This window comes from Choloepus didactylus, chromosome 13, assembly GCF_015220235.1.
Source record: "Choloepus didactylus isolate mChoDid1 chromosome 13, mChoDid1.pri, whole genome shotgun sequence".
In the NCBI taxonomy this organism is placed as follows: Eukaryota; Metazoa; Chordata; class Mammalia; order Pilosa; family Megalonychidae; genus Choloepus; species Choloepus didactylus.
Window position 1 is genome coordinate 96,330,369 of NC_051319.1, and position 27,239 is coordinate 96,357,607.

The 27,239-nt window shown below is 37.1% G+C and overlaps 1 protein-coding gene and 1 pseudogene across 4 annotated transcripts in view; one reads left to right on the forward strand and one right to left on the reverse strand.

The window, feature by feature from the left end:
• The window catches only part of G3BP1 (G3BP stress granule assembly factor 1), a 59,223-nt gene extending 48,028 nt beyond the window's left edge, over positions 1–11,195 (forward strand). For all 4 annotated transcript variants that reach the window (XM_037801344.1, XM_037801343.1, XM_037801345.1 and 1 more), the window contains exons 11-12: positions 5,986–6,095; positions 10,399–11,195. In XM_037801344.1, the coding sequence (XP_037657272.1) occupies positions 5,986–6,095; positions 10,399–10,605 (317 nt within the window). In that variant the 3' untranslated portion in view covers positions 10,606–11,195. The remainder of the gene's footprint in view (positions 1–5,985; positions 6,096–10,398) is intronic.
• Positions 8,424–8,810, reverse strand: LOC119507977 (annotated as a pseudogene).
• Positions 11,196–27,239: the final 16,044 nt, after the last annotated feature.

A 27,239-nucleotide genomic window follows, 5' to 3' on the forward strand; every position in this document is an offset into this window, starting at 1 on the left:
TGTCAACCCTGTCCATTACCATACCTTTGAATTCACTGTCATTAACATATCTGAATATATTAGATTACCATTCCCCCTCACTAGCTATTGTGTATCACTAGGTCCCCAGTATTCTATTTTATAAGACATTGGTTTTACTTTGTTCAGATAGTTCATAGAAGAGACATAAAATATCTCTCCTTCTGTGTCTGGCTTATTTCATTCAGAACTATATCTTCAGGGTTCATCCATGTTGTCATGTATTTCATGAACTCATTCCTTCTTACTGCCGCATACTATTCCATCACATGAATAAACCACATTTTGTTCATCCACTCCTCTTTTGAAGGGCACTTGGATTGTTTCCATCTCTTGGCAGTTGTGAACAATGCTGCTATGAACATCAGTGTGCAATACTTATTCATGTCACTGCCTTCAGATCTTCTGGGTATATACCGAGAAGTGAAATGGCCAGGTCATAGGGTAACTCAGTATCTAGTTTTCTGAGGAACTGCCAAACTGTCTTGCAGAGTGGCTGTACCATTATACAGTCCTACCAGCAATGAATAAGAGTTCCAATTTCCCCGCATCTTCTCCAGCATTTGTAGTTTCCTATTTGTTTGATGGCAGCCATTCTTACTGGTGTGAGATAATATCCCATTGTGGTCTTGATTTTCATCTCCCTAATAGCTAGTGAAGATGAACAATTTTTCATGTGTTTTTTTTTAGCCATTTGTGTTTCCTTTTTGGAGAAATGTCTTTTCATATCTTTTGCCGATTTTATAATTGGGCTGTTTGTGCTATTGTCATTGAGTTGTAGGATTTCTTTATATAATATGTAAGATACCAGTCTCTTATCAGATACATGGTTTCCAAATATTTTCTCTCATTGCATTGGCTGTCTCCTCACCTTTTTGACAGATTCCTTTGACGCCCAGAAGCTTTTGATTTTGAGTTCCATTTATCTTTTTTCTCTTTTGTTGCTTTTGCTTCGGGTGTAAGGTCTAAGAAGCGACCTCCTAATACTAGGTCTTGGAGGTGTTTCCCTACATTATCTTCTAGGAGTTTTATGGTACTGTCTCTTATATTGAGGTCTTTGATCTACTTTGAGTTCATTTTTTGTATAGGGTGTGAGGTAGGGACCCTCTTACATTCTTTTTTTTAATGGCTATCCAGTTCTCCAAGCCCCATTTGTTGAAGAGACTGTTCTGTCCCAGTTCAGTGGATTTGGGGGCCTTATCAAAAATTAGTCAGCCATATATCTGGGGGTCTATTTCTGAACTCTCAGTTAGATTCCAATGATCAATATGTCTATCTTTATGCCAGTACCATGCTGTTTTGACCACTGTAGCATTATAGTAGGCTTCAGAGTCCTCCCATTTGTTCTTATTTTTTAGGATGTTTTTGACAGTTTTAGGCCTCCTTCCCTTCCAAATAAATTTGTTCACTAGCTTCTGCAAATCTGCAGAGTATGTTGTTGGAATTGCACTGCATCTGTAGATCAGCTTGGGTAGAATTGACATCTTAACAATGTTTTAGTCTTCCTGTCTGTGAGCATGGAATATTTTTCCACCTATTTAGGTCCTTTTTTATTTCTTTTAGTAAAATTTTGTAATTTTCTGTGTAAAGGTCTTTTATGTCCTCCATTAAGTTTATTCCTAGGTGCTTGATTTTTTTAGTTGCTGTTGTGAATGTATTTCTTTTTTTAATTGCTTCTTCAGTTATGTTATTACTAGTATATAGGACCATTATCGACTTATGTGCATTAAACTTATATCCTGCCACTCTGCTGAATTTATTAGCTCAAGTAGCTTTGTGGTTGAATTCTCAGGATTTTTCAAATATAAGATCATATCATCTGCAAATAATGACAGTTTTACTTCTTCCTTTCCAATATGGATACCTTTTATATCTTGGCCTTTGCAAATTGCTCTGGCTAAAACTGCTGGCACAGTGTTGAGTAATAGAGGTGACAGTGGGCATCCTTGTCTCGTTCCTGATCTTGGGGGGAAGGCTTTCAGCCTCTCACCATTGAGTACTATGCTGATTGTGGGTTTTTTATATATGCTCTTTGTCATATTGAGGAAGGTTCCTTCAATTCCTACCTTTTGAAGTGTTTTTATCAAAAAAGGATATTGAATTTTGTTAAATGCTTTTTCAGTGTCTATCAGGATGATTACTTGATTTTTCCCCTTTGATTTGTTAATGTGTTGAATTACATTAATTGATATTCTTATGTTGAACCACCCTTGCATGCCAGGAATGAACCCCACTTGGTTGTGGTGTATAATTCTTTCAATGTCCCTTTGGATTCGATTTGCAAGTATTTGTTTAGGATTTTTGCATCTGTCTTCATTAGGGATATTGGCTTATAGGTTTCCTTTTTTGTAGTGTTTTTATCTTGTTTTGGTATCAGAGTGATAATTAGCTTCATAAACTGAGTTAGGTGGTGTTCCTTTTTCTTCAGTTTTTTGAAAGAGTTTGAGCAGGAATGGTGTCAATTCTTTTTGGAAAGTTTGATAAAATTCCCCTGGAAAGCCGTCTCATCCTGGACTTTTATTTGTAGGTAGATTTTTGATGACCAGTTGGATCTCTGCTTGTGATTGGTTTGTTGAGGTCTTCTGTTTCTTCTTGGGTCAGTCTAGGTTGTTCATGTGTTTTTAGGAAACTGTCCATTTCCTCGGTATTGTCTTGCTTGTTGGCATACAGTTCGTAGTATTCTCTTATGGTTTTTGTTTTATTTATTTATTTTTATTTCTTGGCGATCTGTAGTAATTATCCCTTTCTTGTTTCTGATTCTGTTTATTTGGGTCTTCTCTTTTTGACTTTGTCAGTCCAGCTAAGGGTCTGTCAATCTTGTTGATCTTCTCAAAGAATCAACTTTTGGTTTCATTTATTCTCTATGGATTTTTTTTGTTCTCCAGCTCATTTTTCTCTGCTTTAATTTTTGTTATTTCTTTTCATCTACTTGCTGTAGGGTTAATTTGCTGTTCATTCTCTAGCCTTTTCAGTTCAGTTAGGTCTTTAGTTTTAGCTCTTTTCTTGCTTTTTGATATATGCATTTAGAGCTATAAATTTCCTCTCAGCACTGCCTTTGCTGCATTCCACAGGTTTTGGTATATTGTGTACTCATTTTCATTAGTCTCTAGATATCTACCAATTTTTCTTGGAATTTCTTCTTTGACCCACTGGTTGTTTAGGAGTATGTTGTTTAACCTCCATATTTTGTGAAAGATCTGGTGTTTTGGTGGTTGTTGATTTCTGTTTGCTTCCATTGTGGTCAGAGAATGTGCTTTGAATAATTTCAGTCTTTTTAAATTTATTAAGACTTGTTTTGTGCTCCAGCATATGGTCTATCCTGGAAAACGTTCCATGGGCACTAGAGAAGAATGTATATATATCCTGGTACTTTGGGATGTAATGATCTATATATGTCTGTTAAGTTTAATGCATTTATCATATTATTTAGGTTCTTAATTTCCTTATTTGTCCTCTGTCTAGTTGTTCTGTCTATAGAAGAGAGTGGTGTATTGAAGTCTCCCACTATTATTGTAGACGTGTCTATTGCTCCCTTTAGTTCAGCCAGTGTTTGTCTCGTGTGTTTTGGAGCTCCTTGATTGGGTGCATAAATATTTATAATTGTTATTTCTTCTTGGTGTATTATCCCTTTTATTAATATATAGTGTCCTCCTTTGTCTCTTATGACATTTTTGCATTTAAATTCTATTTTGTCCAATATCAGTATAGTTACCGCAGCTTTCTTGCGATTGCAGTTTGTGTAGAATATTTTTTTCCATCCTTTCACTTTCAGTCTCTTTGTGTTGCAGGATCTAAGATGAGTCTCTTGTAAACAGCAAGTCTATAGGTCATATTTTTAAATCCATTCTACCAGTCTGTATCTTTTAATTGGGGAGTTTCATCCATTCACATTCAACGTTATTACTGTGAAGGGAGTTCTTGAAACAGCATCTTATCCTTTGGTTCTTAACAGTTAGATCTATTTTTTGTCCCCTCTCTTTTTTTTTTTTTTTTTTTTTTTCCCTTTAAGTTACCCTTACTAATAAGTCTTCAGTTCTGTGCTCTTCTCTGGACCTCTCCTTTCTTTTTTTCTCAGCTGGTAGAGCTCCCTTTAGTATTTCTTGTAGGTCAGGTCTCTTGTTAACAAATTCTCTCAGCATTTGTTTGTCTGTGAAAATTTTAAACTCTCCCTCAATTTTGAAAGGAGAGCTTTGCTGGATAAAGAATTCTTGGCTGATAGTTTTTCTTTCAGAATCTTCAATATGTCATACCACTGTCTTCTTGCCTCCATGGTGCCTGCTGAGTAGTCAGTATTTAGTCTTATGTTGTTTTTCTTGTATGTGGTGAATGGCTTCTCTCTGGCTGCTTTCAGAAGTTTCTCCAGCATTTGCGAATCTGATCAGTATATGTCTCAGAGTAGGTTTATTTAGATTTATTCTGTTTGGAGTTTGTTGGGCATCTTTGATTTGCATATTTATATTGATTTGCGTATTTATGTCATTTAGAAGGTTTGGGAACTTTTCCTCAACTATGTCTTGAAACACTCTTCCTAACCCTTTACCCTTCTCTTCTCCTGGGACAGCAGTGATTCTTACATTTGTCCGCTTCATGTGGTTCATCATTTCTCTGAGATCCATTTCAAAGGTTTTGATTTTTTTCCCATTTTTTTGTGTGCTCACATTCAGTTACTCTGTCCTCAAGTTATCCTTATGCCTCTTCAAATCTGCTATTGTGCGTCTAGTATATTTTCAATTTGAGTCACAGTGTCTTTATTTCTATACATCTGCTATCTTTTAATTTATTCTTTGAAATTCTTTTTTATGATCTTGTCAAGTCTTCTTGATTTCCTTCATGTCTTTAGCCATCTCATTGAAATTGTTTTGGAGATTTGTTTATACTTTAATTAAGTGCTCCAAATTTTGTGTCTCTTGCAGCTTTTTAATTTGTTTGTTTGGCTTGTGCGTATCTTCTAGAGCCTTCAAGTGCTTTGTAATTTTCTGTTGGCTTCAGGGCATTTGCTTATCTTGATAAGGTTATTTTGGGAATTTCAGAATTATTTGAGCATTTGTATATAATTTGGTTTGCTTGAGTGCAGTTTCCCTAACCTACCAGCAGGTGGCGCTCTCAAGTAGGTCTTCTCTGAACTTCTCCTGTGTGGTGGGTGGAGTCCAACCAGTTGGGGAACTAATCAGTGCACGTGTTGTCTGTGTGCACTGGGGAATGCCTGTCCTGGGGCTGCAATGTGGGCCTTGAGTCAGGTAGGCAGGGAATCCCATCAAGGCACCCCGCAGATTGAGCGTGAGTCCTGCCTGCCGGTTCTCTGCCTGCCAGTTCTCTGCCTGCCTTTCACCTGTGAGTCTCTGGGGTGTGGGAGGGGCTCCTGATCCACGGCCATTGCACCTCCACGGAGCAGACTATGTCCGCTGGGTACCTTCATGGGAGCTCCCTGCTGTTCAACTGTGGAAGATCACCCCTTAGCAAACTGTCAGGGTTGGTGCATGGGAGTGGAGAGCTACTGCTCACTCCCTTGCCTGGTGGTGATTTTGGAGCTGCTGGCCAGCAGATGGTCCAATGGGAACACACTCATCATATCCCTCCAGCCACTGTCTCTCCTCCACATACTGTAGGAGACCCTCTAATGGCTGCTCACGCCCTGAAACCATGGTCTTTGGTGTTCTCTAGCCCCTTTCTAGTTAACTGTGATTGAGGACAAGCCCGTTACGCCTCACCTACTTTGCCATCTTCCCGAAGTCCGAGAATTTAATTTTAATAGTAATTTATTTAACATAGCATATTGAAAACACCATTTCAACGTGCAAAAATATTAGCTATTTAAATTTTTGAACACGATGTCTTTGAAATCCAGTGTGTATTTTACACTTTTGGCACATATCATTTTGGACTAGGCTTTTTAGTGCTCAGTAGTCACCTGTGTACATAAAGGAAACTTTCTAATAGCTTTTCTGAAAATCTGTGTTTCACTTGCAGATTATGGGAATGTGGTGGAGCTGCGCATTAATAGTGGTGGAAAATTACCTAATTTTGGTTTTGTTGTGTTTGATGACTCTGAACCTGTTCAGAAGGTCCTTAGCAACAGGGTAAGCATTTTTTCATCTTGATTTTTTTTTTCCCTAAGGACATATCTTATCTCTTTAGAATGTATTTATTCTTATAGCTAGATCTTATATGTAAAATGTAATTTTATACTAACATCTTCAGATAACTTATTCCATCATGTTCAGCCATTATTATTAAAATACCTGCCTTGGAGTTAGGAAAACAAAACTTATGTCTAAATCACTTGCAATTTTTGAATAAGTGAGTGAAAAGACTAATAGCTAGTGCACTGAAATTTATGCAGTTCCTTTCCTTCGTGGTAGCTCCTGTTGTAGAGATAAAATACAATGTTACTTTTAAGATGAGGTAAGGCCAGTTTGCATCATCCCAAAAGGAAACCCCATATCCTTTAAGCAGTATACCCAATCCTGTCTCCATCAGCCCCTGGCAATCACTAATTTGCTTTCTGTCTCTCTAGATTAAAACTATGCATTTTAAAGCATGTAACAAATTTAGTAAATCAGTATTTCCCAGGGGAAGATTATGATGTTCTCCCGGATGTTGATGGGTATACTACAGAGTTTAGTGTTGTGGCCATAACTATGTAAACCTTAATCTGCAAATGTGCATGAATTTTTCAGATGGTTTGAACACTTTTTATCTCTTGAAGAGCATTGGTTGAGAAATGAGGAAGGAATGGTGGCTTACCCACCAGGGCCACAGAAGTTTTATTTTTAATTCAGTTTTATTGAGATATATTCACATACCATGCAGTCACTCACAGCGTGCAATCAGTTGTTCACAGTACCATCCCATAGCTGTGCTTTATCACCACAGTCAGTTTGCGAACATTTTCATTATTCCAAAAATAAAAATAAAAACAAAATAAAAATAAAAGTAAAAAAACAAAACAAAACAAAAGAAAGTTAAAAAAGAACACCCAAAACATCCCATCCCCCTCATCCCACCCTATTTTTCTATTAATTTTTGTTCCCATTTTCCCACTTATCTGTCCACACACTGGACAGAGGGAGTGTATGTGCCACAAGGCTCTCACAGTCATACAGTCACACCATGTAAGTTACACAGTCATACAGTCATCTTCAAGAATCAAGGCTTCCGGGTTGCAGCTCAACAGTTTCAGGCATTTCCCTCCAGCCATTCCAATACACTAAAAACTACAGAGATATATGTATACAGTGCACAAGAATACCCCCCAGAATGACCTCTTGACTGCCTTCTAAATCCCTCAACCACCGAATCTACCTTGTTTCATTTTGCCTCCCTCTCTTGGTCAAGAAGACTGTCTCAATCCAATGGTGCCAGGTCTAGGATATGCCTGGGAGTCATGTCCTGTGTTGTCAGGGAGATTTACACTCCTGGGAGTTAACGTCTCACGTAGGGAGGAGGGCAGTGAGTTTACCTGCTGAGTAGGATTAGGGAGAGAGAGGTCACATCTGAGCAACAAAAGAGATTCTTTGGGGGAAACTCCCAGGCACAGCCACAGGTATGCTTAGCCTCTCCTTTGCAGCGACAAGCCTCATAAGGGCAAGCCCCAAGATTGAGGGCTTGGCCCACGAAATTGGTAGTTACCAGTGCTTGCAAGAACATCAGTAATTCCTCGGGTGGGGAAGCTCAACATTTCCACACCCTTCCCCAGTTCTTTAGGGGGGTCCTGCAAATATGTGTTTATTCCCTGCCCAAATTACTATAGGATGTATTGTGGTTTCATACTAATCTGTACAAACCTACCAGGTCTCACTTTCTTTTCTAAGTTCCATGTAATTATTGTGTTTGAACAAACTGACCATGTAAGTTAAATTATTTAGTGTGCTACAGAAAATCCAGATCCTGTACCAAACAAACATCTCTTCCCTTGGTCTCACACAGAAGTTGAGGTTTTCAAACAGTCAGTATTGTCCTTTACCCTTTAGGGCCACAGAATTTTGAACCCAGCAATGTCCAGTAGGCTTTATGGACAAATGGGTTTATTCATCATTCAGGGTACATACTCTAGTGGCTAATCTTTTTGGTGTGGCTTTGAATTCATATTTCCTTAGAGAGTATGATATTCCCAATGGGCCAAAGGAGATAAAACTTGCAGACTGGTTTCCCAGATAATTGTCGAAGATTAGGGGGTTTGTTCCATTTAATGCACATGGTTAAGCCATGGCATTTTTTTTTTTTTTTTTTTAAGTCATTATATTTTTGTGTGAAAGGATTGCTTTGAAGTAAATTTCCTCAGATAGGGGCCATGAGTATGTCTGGTACTGTCTTTCAGATATCTTCTATTCTTGTGATAACTCCTCAGCAATGTCTTCTGTAGCCTTTTTTTAAAATATTTTTTTGAGAGCCAAGGTTTTTATTTTTCATTTCTTGCATTTGAAATTTTCTTTGATGACACCTTTGACCTATGATTCTTTGCTATACTCCTTAACAACCACATAACTGTAACCAGCCACTTTACCGGGTTTTCCCTCTCTGTTGATTTTACAGAGGCCTACCCAATCCCTAGTTTCTTGTCACCTTAATTAGGTTGATTCAATGTTCAGCACAAAGGACTTCTACCAACCTTACGTACATAAGCTCATCACAGTTGGATGCAAACACACAAAGATGGGCTTGGCACTTGTCTAAGGTTTTGGCAGCTTCATGCTTCCATATGCCAGGCATCATGGATGAGGGCGATCATCAGCACCTCATGTAAAGCATGTTAAGGTCAGTATACCTCCAGCAGGAATGCCTGCCTTGGCCATGGCAGTGAGTTACCAGTGGAGCCAAATCTGGAATGCATCCAAGCCTTCACTTCTGTGGTACCCAGCACTGGCAGGGAAAGAGCTGTAACCACCTTTTAAAGCATTCTCAGCCCCAGCCCTTATCCCCTCATTTTTTAGACTTTAACATGGTTTTATTTTTCTTCAAAGTACTTCATGTTATACTGTAGTTTCGTTTACATGTATGTTACCTTCCTTCCCCTCTAGAATGTAAGGCCTTGTCTTTTCCATTTCCTGTTACATCTGGAGCATCACATCTGAAATGGTTCCTTAAATTAATGTCTGGAATGGCTGGTGCAAAATACATATATATCTCTCTCTATATAGATATACATATATTTTTTTAAATCAGAATTTTAAATAGATTTTAGAATTAGGAGATCAAAAGAGGTTTTAAAACTATATGCACGTTTCCCCATCTGTACTTTCAGATCTCTCCTTTGTGTTTTGGGAACTTGTATTTCTCCCATCTCACTGTATTGGGTGAAGTCTTCCACACTCCCTTCGGTATTTTTTTAATTATTATTATTCAGTTTTATTGAGATTTATTCATATAACATATAGTCACCCAAAATGTACAATCATTTGTTCACAGTACCATCATATAGTTGTGCATTCATCTCCACAATCAGTTTGCAGCTTTTTTTTTTTTGAGTACAGAAATAGCTTATAAAAGAATGATGATCAGGATGTAAGGGATAATGTTATGTAGCATGGTGTTTTAAAGCTCATACTTTGCAGTCAGGATGCCTTGCTTTACATTCCTTTTCTACAGCTTGATGGCTTTGTGACCCATGGGGCAAGTTTCTTAACTGTTTTGTCCCTTAGTTTGCTATTACCTGAAACAGATATAGTGACTTACCTCAGAGGATTGTTACGAATATTAAATGAGTTAATGTGAAGTATTTAGGACACTTTCCTGGCACATAATAGTAAGTATTGATAGCTGTTTGTTAAAAATATAATAATTCAGTCAGGAAGTCACACTGCCAGTGAGGAGTATAAATTGAATTCACTGGAATCGGTCTTTTCTGCTTTAGCTCTGTTAAGAGTGTGGCTGTATCTTTTTTTTTTTTTTCTTCACTAAGATCTGTGATCTAATTCTAATAAGGTGAATAGCATTTTGTTATATTTAGATCAAATTATGTTTTTATTTGAAATGTATGTGTACTTTGCATAGAATATGTATAGTACAGTCTTTCCACATTAGGTGATTATGCAGTTTTATTTTAAGCTTTTAAATCCATGGAGAAGGTTGGTAATTCTTATATAATTCTATGGGAAAATAATATTTGCATTGTGGTGGAATTTCTGAGCGTGTTATATGTACAATGAGAACCTAGTTACTTATGTTGCTGTGCTGTTTAAATTGGCATTTTTGAACTAGCCTGCATACCTGATGACCTTTCGACATATTTGTTAATGGGAAAATAATGTGAGTTTGAAACAAAAGCTCAACTATGAGAACATAGCAGATTTGTAAGCTGCTGGCTCTTTGTAACTGCTTCATTTTACCTTTGGTAGCAGTACCCATAACATTTAATAAATCTGGTCACATTGATTCTTACAGCCCATCATGTTCAGAGGTGAAGTTCGTCTGAATGTGGAAGAGAAGAAGACTCGAGCAGCCAGGGAAGGAGACCGTCGAGATAACCGCCTGAGGGGACCTGGAGGCCCTCGAGGTGGGCTGGGTGGTGGAATGAGAGGCCCTCCCCGTGGAGGCATGGTGCAGAAACCAGGATTTGGAGTGGGAAGGGGGCTTGCTCCAAGGCAGTGAATTGCTCTTCGCTGATCTTCACGCGGCAGTACAAACCCTAGGTCTGCAGAACAGTGAATTTCTTCAACCAGCCTTTGGTATCTTGGAGTATGACCCTAGTCTGTTATAAACTGCTTAAGTTTGTACAACTTTTACTCCTTTTTGTGTTAATGGTGTGTGCTCCCTCTCCTCGCTTTCCTTTCCTGACCTTTTAGTCCTTCACTTCCAATTTTGTGGAATGATATTTTAGGAAAAATGGATTTTTAAAGAAGAAAAAAAGAGACTGAATTTCCTTGCTTATTTTGCATATACGGACTGGATTTTTTTTTTTTTTTTTTTTTTTAACAGCCATTTCCCCAAAGGAATGTGTCTTGCTTATTACTGACATTTGGTATGTTTTATTCATTGGAATATTTCTTATTTTCTATGTGTTTCAAAAGCCTGTGAGAAAATGCAGGATTTGATAAACATTTTGAAGGCAGGAAAAATCCAAATTGTTTCTTCTTTGAGTCATGCCTACCTTCTGGTGTGGAGCAAATTGCCTTTGGAAAAATTGAGTTTTGATTGTCGCTGTTGTGGTTTAAAACTGAATAAAAGGTGTTAAGAGTTTTTTTTTTCCTTCTGATATATAATCACAAGCAATTCTAAAATCTGTTTTTAGCCTTGAAATTTAAATTGTGAAAGATTTTGGATGTCTAGAGTGCAACTGATGTTTTTCTTGAACTGTTAAATTTTTTTTGAAGTAGAGTTTTTTCATGTTTAATTTGAATTTGTAAAGAACAACAAAAACAAAACAAAATCTCCAAAATCCAAGAAAAAAAATAACCAGAGCAAAACTGGTGTGCCTTCTATTTATCTTTGATTTCCATCTTGGCAAGTGTTTAAAAAAATAATAAAAAAAAAATCTGGATTTGTTTTATCAGGTTCAGAATATATGGGGAATTTAGAGTCCTTCTTTTACCTTTTATGTCTTCTGTTAACATTTGTTATGCCTTATTCTGAAGTTGAGTCTCAAACTGGAATGCCTTTGAGGTCAGATGCTTCTGTAGAGGTCCTTTGACCTAAATAATTCAACATTCGTAATAAGTTTTATTTTGGTCTGTATTCAGATTCCTAATCATAGCCCATAAGAAGGAATGTGATTTTAATATTGGATTTTGTTGATGTGCTTGAGTGTCTGCTAGTTTTTTTTCCCCCTTTAAATCATAGCCATATGGTAAATTTTCTGTTTTGTTATGGTTTTCTTTTATTTGATGGGCATGCAGTGGGTGTTTCTTGGAATGGCCAATTTTTATTAAAATATTTCTGGAAGAAAATGTAATCTGGCAATATAGACTAATACTCGCTTTCATAATATGTTATTTGTTGAGTGCTGTGTGTGATGTGGATGAAGGTTTTGTTTACACATTTGTGAAGCAAGCCTTTGTGTGATAACTTGAAGACATCCATATTGACAAATATAACTTATTTATTTTATTCTTTAACAGTTGTCATCTTGAGGACTGTTGTTTGAGGATAATATAAAATAGGAGTGTTTGTTTTGCTGTTACTAGGAAACTGTTTGCTGAGGGGTGTAGTTTTAAACTGAAGACTAAAATGAAGTTGATCAGTTTGGTCCTCAGTACCTCAGACATTTGAAACTATCAGTATCTCCTCCATGTAAAGAAGTTTATGTAACTGAGTCATGTAACTGTTCTTAGGGTCAGTTCAAATAACTACTTGGTAACCACTTCATTTGGCCCAGGGCAGTGATAATTGGAAGAAATTCAGCTTGTACTTTTATAGCTTATATTAAGCTTGTTGTGGAAAAAAAAAAAAAAAGTTAGTTTGAGTTACTTTTGAAAAAAAATTTAAATTGTAGGAACTTTAAATCATAAATTATGAATGACTTAGAAATTATTTTCCACAAGTGAATTTTAAACTGTGTATTTCAAAACAGGAATTCTTATCACCTCCTAGATGGCTTTTGGAAATGTATGGGTTTTTTGGAGGTTTAAGGTGAGACATCACATCTGGCATTTGATGGGTGACTGGCCAAGGATGCCAAATCTTCTATAAAATGAAGCAACCCCATTGAGAAACATTGGTAGTCCCTACTCTTGTTTTGAGTGGTGAGGAGAGTGGTGGGATTAGGAGAACTGGAGTGAAGATTAATTCTTTTGAAATACAGCTTCAGATAAATAAAATGAACTAATTAGGAAATGGAGCTCTTCTTTGAGGAATTACCGTAACATCTACTATCAAAAATTATTAATTTCAGTTTCCATTATTTGCACCCAATGTATCTTTTTTAAGTGTTGGGAGGTAGTATGCTAGATGCTGTTTGTTACTTGTTGTAGGAAATCACTGCATGGTCTCAGAAACCAAAAGGTAACCCCCCCAAATTTCAAATAATCTGAATTGGACCTGAGAAATAGGATTTAACATCATGGTTAACACTGTTAAGAATCCTGATACCATTGTTTATGTTATTACTGATGGAATGAATTTGAGACCCTATACATTCACACAGCTAGAAAGTGGAAATAACCGTGGATACAACTGGTATAATAACCTTTTTCAATAGTTATTTTTAGCTTCATTTTTTTCCTTTGAGAACTTTGTCTCATTGATTTGCTTAAATATTTACTATTAGCTTTTTAAAATAGGTTAGGGCAAGATTTTCTATAAGCAGCACCAGTTCATCACATTCAACTTTTTCAGGTTTTAATGTACAATTTCTCATCTATAGGAATGGCCCAGTGTACAGTTCTTGACTATTGAGCTTAAAACTCCTGACTTGTGAGTATTTTAGCTAGGTAAGTTTAGCTTAGTTCGTTGTGGCTCAGTCTTTTGAGACTTGTTAGAAATAAATAGATCTTGAGCCTTATAAAAATATTTTTGTATGCTTTTATGGCAAAGTTGACTCCATTTGTATATTCCTGTTGTTCTAAACTTTTTGAGCTATTGCTGGGGAGCAATGGAATGGATAATTCAAAAAAGTAATTATTTGGCTTTGGATGAGTAGGTTACTGCCACAGAGTTAGTTGAATTGCACTTTAGTTTTAGGTTAGAAAACTTTAAATTAATTCTCACAACTACCCTGTGGATTAGGTAATATTGTCCCAGAAACAGACAAAAAAGGAATAGCATCAGAGCAGTTAAATAACGAGGCCTCCAGGTCACACATGTAGCAAGTAGTAGATTGGCCCCCTAAACTGCTGCTGTTTCTATGGAACCATAATGTCCATCTGTTTACATTTGGATGACTTTTTTAGATACTAGCACATTACAGTAATGAAACTGCTACTGTATGGAGACCTGAGTCTGGAAAACAGGGTTAGCATTAATGTTTTCCATATCCTATAGGTTAAACAAGATAAACATAGGTTTTTGGTTACAGATTCTAAATGGTAATACAATAATGGCAGTTTGTTCAGTTCTTTCCTCATCTGTGACAATATATTTAGTATGAACTTGAAATCTGGATGTGGATAACAATATTTTTATTATAGCATAATCCAAGTTAGTTTATAGCAATTGTTATGTGCTTTTAACTGCCATCTCCTAATACTTTTCTTTATCACTTTCAGGAGTTAATGATTTAGTAGAAAATTTGGCACTTTATAGAAAGCAATTTGTTAGAAGCTATATGGAAATAGTCTTATGAAGTTTAAATTTGTAGACCATTGTTTATGTTAAGTGGCTTATTTCTTTTAAGTAAATGCATTTGTCAAATCTACTGATCTAAAGATCTCTTCTATATTGAAGTTTTATTTTTGTGCTACTTAAAAGAATCTCTGTAGGAACTGCATACAAATGAGATAATTGTTGACCTTTTAGTTCAGCAATTTTTAACCTTGTAAAAGAAGCAACTTCAACATTTATTTGAATATGGGGTTCTAGTTATAACTGCCTAATGTATCAAAAGTGGGCAGTGGACAATTAGAGGTAAGCTTCCACAAATGTTCTAGACACCTAAAGAATTCTAGACACTTAGAAATTGTCTTGTGGGATAAGGGAGGGTGGGTTAAAGTTGCTAATAAAGTAGTGGCCATGCACTGCACTAGTTGGTGGCTAAATTAAGGATTTCTGGTTTTAAAATGGTAATGTCTTTTTGAGGTTTGTATTTGTTTACTGTGATGTTGGGATTTGAGGGACCATAGGTAGGTTTGTGAACTCTTCTAGACTATGGTAAAGGGGAAATGGTGGCATACATGAGATAAAACTTATTTCTATTTACATTCTTCTTAATGGATATGTATCTACTTGAGGATAATATTAAAATTAGGTTCCATTGGTCATGCTTTCTTGTAACAGTCTCAAATAATGACCTAAATGAGTAAAAAGGTGATTAGAGGTAGCCTAAAACCCTTAACCACTTTTGGTTTTGATCGTTTATGTATTGGTTTAGAATTGGGGTTGTTCAAGTTTTGTTTATATGACTTGTTTGGAAAACTTTGGACAGTCTCCCATCTTCCCCAGTCTTCAACCTGTTAGGTTTTTTTAGTCCCCTGGGGGTTAGAGAAAGAAAATATTGGGATCAGTTCCACTGTTATTTCCTTAGAACATGTGATCTGGCTAATTAACAAAAATTCCAACAATCAGTACTTTGAAATGTGCTCACGTTATCAATTCCTAAGAGATATGTATCCTGTGTCTTAATTTATTTAAAAAAAAATGCAAATTAAGGAATGTTTACCAAAAAATTCACCACTGAATTACTTTTAACAATTATTTCTTTAACAATTATTTATTTTTCAGGAGCCTACTTACGACAAGTTTGTCTTTATGTTAGGTAGTAAATAGTAGGAAGATTATATCCTGTTTAATCTGGATAAAAACCATTTTAACTATTGCTGTAACTAAACAGTTTGGTTATTGCCACTATACCGATGTTATGATGTCACCTGTTCAGCTTTGGATTTGATTTAAATTCTTAAATGTTTTTAATGAAGAGTGTATATACACTAATTTGACCCTTTTAAATGATGATCTTATACCAAGTAGCTGGCATAAGGAAGCAGGAGAGAATAGAATTTCCCTTTTGTGTGTGATTCAGTGCATACTTTAGATTATAGAACATATCATGTTAATAAATTCTTTTAGGTAGATGTTAAGATTTAGAAGAAGGGTGGGGTGGAAGTGGAATTTAGCTGTGGAATCATTTATGATTTATATGGAAAAGATAATTTTAAGGTGAGACATCAGAACATTTTCTTAAAGTTTTGCTTCCCATTCTGAATATTATCAAAAGGGACAGGAGAGACTCCTAGAATTCTTTGAATCATAGAATGTTAGCACTAGAAAAAATTTAAGAGGTGATTTATACAACCCCTTCATTTTACAAAAGAAAAATGGCTCAAAGAATTGATTAGTCCAGCGTCTCAAATTGACTTATTGAAGCAATATGGAGCATCTTCAGGGATCCCAGTTTGACCAAGGTTTACTGTAGAAAGCTCAGAGCTCAGCCCATAAATGCTTATCCATAGCTCAGTTTTCTCCATTTTCTTATAACTGTCTTAATGCCCAGTTCTATCAGGGCTGTCGTCTAAGGACATTAACATATGCTCCCTCAGGGATGGGTTTACTACTAGCTGTCAGAAAGCTATTGGGTATCCTCATGTTAATAGCTGAAACTCAGCTGTAATATTTCTTCTAAATCCTTTAGCATTTTTCATTCTGTACATTGTGGTGCTTATTCCACCTTGTATTTTAACTGTAAGCTCCTAGGGGGCAGCAATTTGGTCTTAGGCATATATCCTGTTTAGTGCCTGGCAGCACCATGTATGTATCCCTTTCCGGCTCTCTCTCCCCTTCATGGAAGTGATGTTCCAGCCAGGTGAACCACTTAACAGTTTCCCTAATAAGCCAGGTATTGCTGATCCTTCAGCTTCAAGTGCCCTTCTCTCTTTACTGAAGATACACTTGAATCTGTACAGTACTCCCCTTTTCCCCAATCTCTTGCCAGTAAAGTCTATTTTTTTTTACAAGACCCAATGTAAGAGCTCTGCCCCCCCCCCCCCCCCAAGAGACTAGATTTGTAACAGGAATGGAGAGTGGAGAGTCCCTTTTATTTGGATAGTCTTGCTTCCAAGGGGCTGGTCTGGTCAGAATTTGAATGGTGAAAAAAGTCCTTCTCGTTTGTTATTCCTTCCTTATGATATGTCTTATGTTTGAGGGTCTGCTTAAAAAATGTGTTCCTAGAGCACTTTATACCTTTTTCATAGTACATAACTTACATCTTCAACCTAGAATTGGAATTACCTGTATCTGTTTTCCTATCTTATTAGACTGTCAGCTCCTAGAAGATAAGGACGAGGATTAATTCCTGTGTTCCACCAGAAGGTTCAGTGAATTATATGAAAAGAGATCCTAAATGATAACTCATCAAGTTGAATAACTTTCATGTTTTTCTGTTTTCATTTTTACAAGGGAGGCAAGCCTGGAGATAGGCCTTAATTCAATAAATTTTGGTCGCTCTGATATTTCAGTGGAGAAGAGTGTTAGAAATTTTGGAGGGTAGGCAGAGGTGGGAGGAAGTCACTGGTCATTTTGAGGTACTTCCATTCCTGGTCTAAGTAATTAGCCATTTCTTTTTGATTGTGCCCCCTGTATCCCAGGCACTTTGTTTCTGTGCAGAAGAATTTTATGTTCTGATTTTCATTTCTTTTCACAAACCCTGCTCCTCCATTGTTTGCTGTTTCAGTTCATGACATCACCCATACAATTCTGAGTCATTTGTCTTCTCTGTCTTACTTCCTGCATCCAGTCTCCAGCTAAATCATGTCACTTCTACCTCAGCAGCCTTTCACGACTCTTTTCCTCCCACACTTAATTTCAGTAGCCTCTCAGCTTCTCTTCACCTCTTCTCATGCCCAACTTACTTAATATACAATATTAGATTCATCTTCCTGAACCATAGTTCTGACCATGTACCCCATGTGTGTGTTCTATCTCCCCTACTAGACTGTAAGCTCCTTATGGGCAGGATCTGTGTCTGAGTCATCTTTGTATCTCCCGTAGCATCTATCAATAAATACTTCTTGAATGAACAAATGAATTCTCATTTCTCAATATAAAGTCTTGTCTTAAGTGAAATATTTTCCAGGTTATACATAGGTTTCTCTCTGGAGTAATTGGAAGACCTCAGATGTTCTCTCAGGTGCAAAGGAGGGTAAATAGTAAAAATTAAGTGTTCACAACAAAGAAAATTTCAGAAAACTTTAATTTTTTTCCATTGGAATCAGCATGGATATGTGTATATGGGTGGTTCAATAAATATACTTTTATATATACATGTATCACATAAATTGTACATTCCATGTTCAAACTGCAGAAATAGATTTTTTTTTTTATAAGCCAAAAAATAACTGCCATAACTTTTATGACTTCATGCAAAGAAAGGGAGAAGGGTAAGGGGCCAAAGGGAATTTCTTGTTCAAGGTTAAGGGTTTGTTAAGAAGTAAAAATGTTACATTAAGGAAGCAATTGCTTAACACGCTGCTTAAGGTGGTAGCCAAACAAATTCTTAACTTCAGCATTAAGGCCATACCAAGTTTATACATATATACAAAGAAATTTCCATGTAAAAGACATACTATCACATTTTCTCCTGGGAAAGGATGAGGAGCTTGATTAATTCAGACCGAATTTTCCTGGCCAATTAGTTGTTTTAAGATGTCCACGGGCTGTTTCTTAGGAATCTCTTCTACTTTGGCTAGCTGTCAGGGTTGTTGCAATGTGAGCTTGTGACTTTGCTGGTCTTTCACATGGAGGTATGAATTATCTTGAGCCTCTTCCATCATGGATGATCAAGTGCTTTGTGGCTTAACTAACTCTGCCCAGCCAAGCATATTTCTTATCTTATATCCCCTCCCAAAAGTATTTGGAGTTACAACTTTCAGTTAACTTAACTAAGACTCCACTGCCAATGCTGGCATTGTGACCTGAAGAGATAAATAGTGCCCTTCCTATGTTCTTTGGGGTTAAAATAATTCCTTGTACTGTAACAATGAACCAACGGGTGAGGTTTCAGGAAACATTCTCTAGTTGTTGAAAGTTAATGTCTGATTTTTACCCTGCATGTGTTATGACACATTTAGGTTGGCAGCTATCATTTTGGAGAGAAGGAAATGTAAAATTATTTGCAAAAGAATTCATGATCTAGGATTGTTCTTCTGTCTAAACATGAAACCAGTTGACTGAGAAAGGGTAGATCTTTTGTGCGAATATCTAAATGGGAGAAATGGAGAAAATATGAAGGTCAAGTTCTTTGGAGACAACTTCCAGTTATGCAGAAGTCATTTACTTTGGCAAGGTTGGGGTGAGATTCTGAGATTGTACTCTGGCTCTATTGACAGAAACTGGCCCATCTTAAATTAGTGAATGAATCATAAGTAAATAAAAATAGAGAAATGAAATGTTACTAGTTCTAAGATAAATTATGTGAATAAAATAAACCTTTTCCCCAATGACTGATTTTGAGCATTTATAATTTATAACTCATTTTGGAATGTTATACAGCTTTTTCATTAATGTTTTCTTAGCTGTAAACTGGTTATCTGTTCATCCCGTTTTCCCGTGGGCCAGTTTCCAAATATGGCTCCAGCTTTTCACAACTATGGCTGCAAGGTAATTCAATCTCCTCCCGTAGATACCCTTTTTTTTTTTTTTTTTTTGAGAAATGGGGTCTCTGGAAATGATCTGCCTTTGGAAGAGAGGACTGCATATTTTGGAAGCACTTTAGTATGTTCAAACGCTTGGAGAGTTAGCAACCACTGTCCTCTCCAGTTGTGCACTAACCACTCTTTTCACCCAAAATGATGCTGTTTCTTTCCATTGCAGTAATTTGCATGAGTTCCGGATAGAGTGACATTAGCCTACAGGTCTATTTGTGATCCATACAGACGTGGATACTCTTTGGTTACCTTAGCTAGAGAGATCAAAAGCATTAAGGATTTTGTCTTGATCACTTTGTGGTTCACTTTGTCCATTTCAGGTCTAACTATAGCATCTGAAGACAGGTGTTCTGTCCAAATTTTTGAACTATTGTTCAGAGGTCCCTGCTATGTTTGTCTTGAAAGTCGAACTTTATTGTTTATTTTTTTGTTTGTTTGATTTTTGAGAAAGTTGCACTATCCGTTTGGCTAATAATGCACAAGAATCACATTGGGTATACATTTTATCAATGTCCAATGTGTTCAGTAGCAGAATTTCCCCTTTGGGATTTAGTCCCTTCATCTCATTAACTATTAATGGTGAAAATGTTAAGTCTTAGATATTGGAAGATTGAACCATTAAAATAAGAAACATTATGAATTAAAGTGTTCTGAAAATGCACTGAGAGCATCCAATTTTCTAACTTACCATTCTGACTAAATGTTAGGTTAAGCATGGTACACTTTTAAATGATATTGAAATATAATCCGGAAAACATTGAATTTAGCAAACTACTTGATCCGTAAGCACCACTTTAAAAATAGATTTGGGGCAACCTTTCATTTACTTTCCCCACAATACTCTTTCTAAAATTACTTTAGAAAGGTGAATCATTCTGTATCTATCCCTTTTACATCCTTACACTAACAATGGCTTGATAAAATATGTAAGAAATTGGTTTCATTTTTGTCTTTCTATTTTCTAGTTATATTTGGCTTTTTTCCTTGCTTCCATACCCATTTTTCTTTAGAGACATGATTTTATGATTTGAATAGAAGTGGCTTCTAGGTTGGGAGAAGTAATTTCAGATACAGCTGAGGATATAGAAGGACAAGCTAGATTATCTTTTTCCTCCAGGTTTTTTATCTTTTTAATATTTGTTAGATCAACAAATGTAACAGTTCTGGGGACAAAAGCCCCTTTTAAAAATACCTTTATTTTACTAAGTATATAGGCATAATAGTTGACAAAAGAACTCTAGGAGCAACTTTTTCAGAATCATTGTAGAGTATTGAACTTAACGTAGAACTTTACGGGAACTCTGTGTCCACTTTCTAGAGCCTACCTCACGTAAAGTAAATGGCTTAATACTTGGGCTGAATTTGTACCCTTTATTTACACAAGAATAATTGAGTTCTGGTTGGGATTTATTTCTAGGCAATCAGTTTTCTCCTGAAGATTTTTTTTTTTGCCAGAAATCTAAATCCCTATCATTTGATTATGTAACATTTACTCGATTACTTTTCAGCACCAGGGAATTCACTCTTCCTTCTGGAAGACTGAGATCCTTTGTTATCTACCATAGAGAGTAAAATAAAACATTTTTTTTTTTGAAGATGTGAATTTCTAGTGTGTACCATATCTACTTCTGAGATAAAGGAAAAGGTAAGTTCCCCCAAGATAAAACAAATACAGGAAAATCTGAACGGGTTTGGAGGTTTCAGCTAATAAAAGGGAGAGAATGAGCTGCCCTGCCAATGAAGGAATACTTTGTCTCAGAACTGCCATAGTTCTGACCCCTTAATTCTTCATTTAATCCATCTTTCCAAACATGCTCCCCATTCTATGCCTTGAAGGTATGCCTTGTTTTTTGCCTCCAAATTTTTGTTCATGCTGTTCCCTCTGCCTGGGATGCCCTTCTCCCATCTGTCAAAATTTCATCTGTCCCGTAAGGTCATTTACACCATGAAACTACCTCATTCATCTGCCCTCTCTTTGGTACCCTCCTTCCTCTGTTACGCTTCCTGAATTCCACTTCAGTAATTATTTTGATACTATTGTTATGTATGCTGTATTGTAAATGTTTTGAAGAAAGGGGAATGTTTTGTTCTGATGCTCTGCTTCATTTTAATATACTGCCTTACTATAATAGATTTAATAATAAATAGTAGGTGGAAGGATGACAGGGAGGTTAAAGAAAGGAAAAGCTGGAAGGAATATTGGAGCCAAATCTTCTAGTCTTGGCTATGCTGCTAGTTTTTGAGACCTCCTGGTTCAGCCTCTGTATCTAACTGGAATCTTAAAAGGCTAAGCTGCTTTCTCCAGGCTTGATGCATTTTGAAAAACCATCCAAAGGTAAGTACATAGCAGTTAGTTACCTGGATACCTCCACCTCCACCCCAGCCAGGCTTAGGGGTCACCAAATCACCAAATGAGACCCCTCCTTACTGGAACATTGGTCAGGCTGCCACTTTCAGTACTCCTGTTTGAATGGTATCATTATGAAGTGATGCTTTCTACCTGAACATCTGCTTGGGGGGAGTAGGTTACCTGTGTAACACTTTTAAAGATGATTCAGACCAAAAATGTGGTCTCAAAAAGTAAACAACTGCCATGGAAAGTAACCTTATGTTTTGAGTCTGAACTCATGTTTCATCCTCCAAGAGACTTTGGATTATAATTGTGAGATATGATTTCTCTCCTCTGAAATCACTGCCTCCTGTTACCACATCTCCCCCTGAATTAGTTATTCATGTCTATAACATCTTACTTCACTAAATTGGTTAGTGTTCATTTTTGGTTCCTGTGCCCTGCATTGTGTTTGTAGGTTCTTAATCCATCTTAGTTGGGTGAATAATTAAAGGGCTTAGGAAAGACTAACAGGAAAGGTCTAGTCATATCCTTGATTACCTACCAAATCCAAGCCATTCCAGGAACGCGGTGACCTTTCATGCAGGACTACTAAGACTGGTTTCAGTATCTTCTCAATAACACCTGTTCGCGCCCTGCCCTGTTGATTGGTCATTTAACTCTTCTGTTTCATAATTCTGTAGCCAGAAAATGACCCAAAATACTAACTCCAAATACTTTGTGCATCATACTCTGAGTTAGTTACATTCTTAACCCTTGAAGGCATGCTGAGAGATTCATATTGTTTTTGATCAAGTTTTGCGAAGAGGAAGCTAAGGACTTACCTTGTTTGGTCCTGATCAGGAAGATGTTTGATTTCCACTTGAATACAAGATGGTATTCCTTGGCATTTGATAAATTGCTAGGAGATTAAATTTTTGTGTATTGGGAAGTACCTAGGCAAGTGGTCCATACTTTTTATCAGCAGTTATAAGATTCATTTAAATTACAATAAACATAAAAGTTTCATCTGTATACTGCTTTTTAGTGATGAAGTAAACGGTGATATCAATTACTTGATTTTGTACTTAAAATTTGGGATAGGGCATTTATAGATGGTTCATAGAGGGTAAAATACTTCGTTAAAAATAAACAGATATGTGGAAGAGGTCAACTCATGTCTATTTTCAAAACTTAATAGCCTCCCATTGCCTATATAATGTCCAAACCTTTTGGACATCTGTAAATGGGAAATATGACCAGGACCTTTGTGGGAATTAAATAATTTAAAGAACCTGGCATACAGTAGATGCTCAGTAACAGCATTACTCTGACACTGAAGGTTTAGTCAGTCTCTTAATAGCTTACATGTGAGTGACAACTATTCTATTTGCATAACTTACTATGGTACCTTCCACTTAGTTGATATTCTGATGGTATCTTTGAGGAAACGAGGATGTGGGTGCTTGATAGAGGAGTCAAGGCTAGAATTTAGCTCTCCCAGTTCCTGTGCAAGTTCTGAGGCAAGCAGCGAGGGAATCCTTGGCGTTAATCATAAATGTCATTGAACTGTCTGCTCTCTAGAGTAGGTAGATTTGGCCATTTGGGAGGAGACCTCAGTTCTCAAAGAAAGCTCTGTGATGGCCTCTTCTGGCAAACAGAAAGAGGTGGTAAGAATTTCGGAGGATAATGAGAAAGCTTTACAGTTTACAGTGGGAGGGGTGGGATTAACATCATTATGTCATATTATATAGACAGTCGACATGTGATGTGGGCATTGTCCCCAAATACAAAGAAACAAGGTCTGAGAGGTTGTGTATTGCTCAATGTCACATGCATAAGGCCTTCTAACTCAAAGCTATACCCTTTCCAAGGCACTAGGAAAATCACAGATGGATTTAGAGGTAGAGAAGCTGAGAGGATAAGATGAAGAGCGGGACTGCCTTAGAGTCTGAGGGAAGTCCTCTTGCTTTATTCTATTAAAAGACAACTGGAGAAGTGGCTGTTAAAAAAAACTTGATGGCTGGGAATGCCCTTCAAGATCAACTAGTTTAATATTCCTGTTATACATTTGGAACTGAGACTGAGAGGGGACAAAAAATGAAAGCATTTTACAGTGAATGCCTCTATACTCACCAGCTAGATTTTATCATTAACATTTTACTATGTTTATTTTTTCATGTATCTAGCCATCTATCCATCATAGAGATTTTTTTTTTTTAATATTTGTGGTTTGAATCAGGTAAAGAAGGAAGTGGCTATATGGAGGTGGAGGCTAGGGGTGGGAAATAGTTCTATTTTATTATCTTAGGGGGAAATCTAAAATTGGAGATTTTTAAAAATCTATTTTTATTAATTTTTAAGCTTGAGGAAAAAGAAAGTTACAACTTGAAATATTTTCATTAATTCCAGGGCCAGATGAAGGGCAAGTAAAGATCATTTGTTATAATCTCACCCTATAAACATTTGAAGAAATTCCGTTGACATAAAACATAAATGCATCCTTTTTGGGAAAGACAGGAACAGTGTTTTCTGATCATAAGGAGAATTTGCTGGAGTTACAGGAGTGTGGAAGTGATTTCAGAAACAACATTGCCAGGACAAGGTTTTGTTTGGGTGAGGTGCAGTGATTGGCTCAATTCCGGCCTCACCTGCTATACTATTTTTATTAGTGCAGCTTACGAGTTTAGATGAACCTCCCAGTGGTCTGGAGTGTTCCCACTTTTTCTGCCTGTAACTGGAACTAAAGGCACAGGGACAAACAGGAAAATATTAAATCCCACTGGAAATTGCTTGCTATGATTAAATTATGTATGTGAGAGGAGGAGAGAGGGGGCAAGTAGGCTCAGAGGGTACTAGGAGTCATTGCAATTATTCCCCCAGGGATATTTCACAAGTTCTTCTTTGATGCTTTTCTCTTTGATTCTTCCAGAGAGGTTCTGGAAGAGAATTTGCACAACTGCCATGGGAAATGGGTTTCAGCATTTATAGGATACATATGCTAAAGTGCCAGAGTATAATTTTGTCCTGATGTTTGATGGACTTCTCAGGTGAGAAGCTAGTCTAAGAGGCAAGTCCATCAGTGCTGTGAAACATGAACTTCATGGAAAATGACTAAGATTGTGATCTACTTGAGGGCTAAGACTTGCTCTTAATCTCTCCCTACCTGCCTACTGGAAGGTCTGGTATGGAGTTCCAAGGCTGACAATGAAATGCGGAAACAAACCTTTTATAACACGCTGTATGCCCTTTCTTCTTTTCTCCAGCCTATCAAAACATCCAAAGTTGGGCCTTGAAAAGTTTCCTGCAAACTGCCCCCCCCCCTTTTTTTTACAGGGGAGTAAACAGGCCAAGAAAGTCCCAAATAGCTTACCTATGTTCCCATGGTGAGCCTGAGGTATTGCCAGAACAAGGACCCACCACCCACTGACCTCTTTTTCCACTTCAGAAGGCAGGTGAGTTTAAATAAGATACTGGACAATATGAAGTCGCATAAGAAAACAGTTGAATCTGAAGAAAGGCAGGACGAAAACAAGGCAACGTAGTGAATTGTAGAGCAGGGTGGGGGCAGGAATGGAGATATCCATTATGCTTGTTATCTGTATGCAGCAAGCAAATGTCTTTTAACCCTGGATTAGTTAGCTGCTATTGCTCTGTAGCTGGTTGATGTGGTCTTATGTAGAATGTAATTTCATCACTGGCCTCTCTGAAGGGTTTATTTTTGGCTTGCCATTCTCTATACTCTGACTTCTTGACCCAATGTTCCAATGAAAATTTTCCAGAACAACGAAATTTCAAACTGCATGGGCAAGAAGAGGAATAGAAATTGCAATCCTAAAACAAATGCGACTGGAGCTGCTGTGTCCATTCTAGCCCCATCCCACCCTCGGAAACAAATCAGTATCTTCTGGCAGAGTTTAGTTTCACAAAAAAAGATGCACAAACTAATGGAACAGGAAATGCCAACAGGGAGACAATGGGAGGAGGGGCAAGAGCAAAAGAAAGAGAAGTAATGGTCTGGAGGCTGAAGAAGTCTTAATGATCCTAAAAATTATTGGGCAATAAGTTTTACCTTGCAACTCATTTTGCTGCTCCAAAGAATGATTAAGTACCTTAATTATTGCTTTAAATAACCCCACGGCTCTATCAAAACAGCATGAAATAGCACCCACATATATGCAAACATATCTCCTGCCATTCCTGTCTCTACAGTTTGAGAAATCCTTAAGAAAGCAAAAGGATAATTGGTAGAGGCATCTTCTAACCCAGGCCCTCAGGATTCTAAATTCCTGAGGCCTAGAAGAGATGTTTGCAGAGTGCCCTTATCCGCCTCAACATTCTGGGATCCTCTGCTGGGACAGTCAGGAAAAAATTCTCTCCTTCATTTTCTTAATACTGGGCTGGGGTGGGGAGGGCATCAGTTCAGGATTTTAAAAAAGTTCTTTAGGTATTTCAACTTGCTCAAGGATGTTCTCCCTGTCTTTTGGGATTTTAGGTTACTTGTGAGACCAAGGCCTTGCAAACATGATTTTTGTTGCACTGATAAAAGTAGTTAGGAGAAAGTCAGCTTACTTAAAACAATGAGTTATTTCTTCTACTCCTTTTGGTTAGAGTAAGATGCTGTTTCTGGCTTCAAGAAAGAGCTGCAGGTAAACAGAGGTTCTTTTTTTTTTACAGAAAAATCTTGCAGAAAACAATTCCCTTATACCCCAACCCCCACCTTTGTGGGTTCTTAATTTAAATTTCTAGAGTTTGTTTCTGAGAGAAGGAGTTTAGTTGAGGGGAAAAAAGCTAAATTATATTTTAAGAATATGCTTTCTGCTTGGTTTGGTTGGTTTATGAATTAAAGATGCTGTCTATTAGATAGAGGTCCATTCACCCTTTCTCAGCAGACTTTACCAGGACCCGAGAGTGCAAACTTTCTAGCCAAACCAGGGAAACAACAGCCCACAGAGAAAGCCCAATCTTCCTGCTTGCCTCTTGAGAGTTGGGGTGGAGGATAGAATGTGTAGAACGTACTCGATGAATAAATATGATGGATTCTAGAGAGGTATTGTCCCTGGGCCTTCAGCTGGACTATGAAATAGCTACAGGTTTCAGCTCTCAACCCTTATCCTAAAGCTGATTTAGATTGCACCACTACCAAGCGCTCTGCCAGCTTCTAGGAAAGAGGCAGTCATGACAGACATAATGATGTCTCCTTCCAATTTCAGTGTACTGCAATTAACTAAGGAACTTAATTTTCACAAAAGATTGACTGTTACCAGTGATGGTACCAGCTCAGCCAGGCAGCAAGCTATTCTGTAATCTGATGTGGAAATTCACAAAACACCATCTCTTCTTTTTTTAATGATGCTCATAAAGATGTATTTTGAAGGAAAGGAAACATCATCATATGTTCTCCCCAGTATGAAAAATAAGTAGTCTATGAAAAATATCAGTGAGCTTCCTAGAGGGATTCATTCCTTATTTATTGGACAGCTAAGAGGAGGAAATAATTTGGGTCAAAAGATTGTTTTTCTTTAGATGTGAACTAAAAATAGAATTAAATCAAGATATCACACACACACACACACACACACTATTTCTATTCACACCTAGCCTTGGCATTCCCTGTAGCCTTAGCCAAGAATGGACTCTTGGATGTTTGAAAGGTCTGGAGGGTT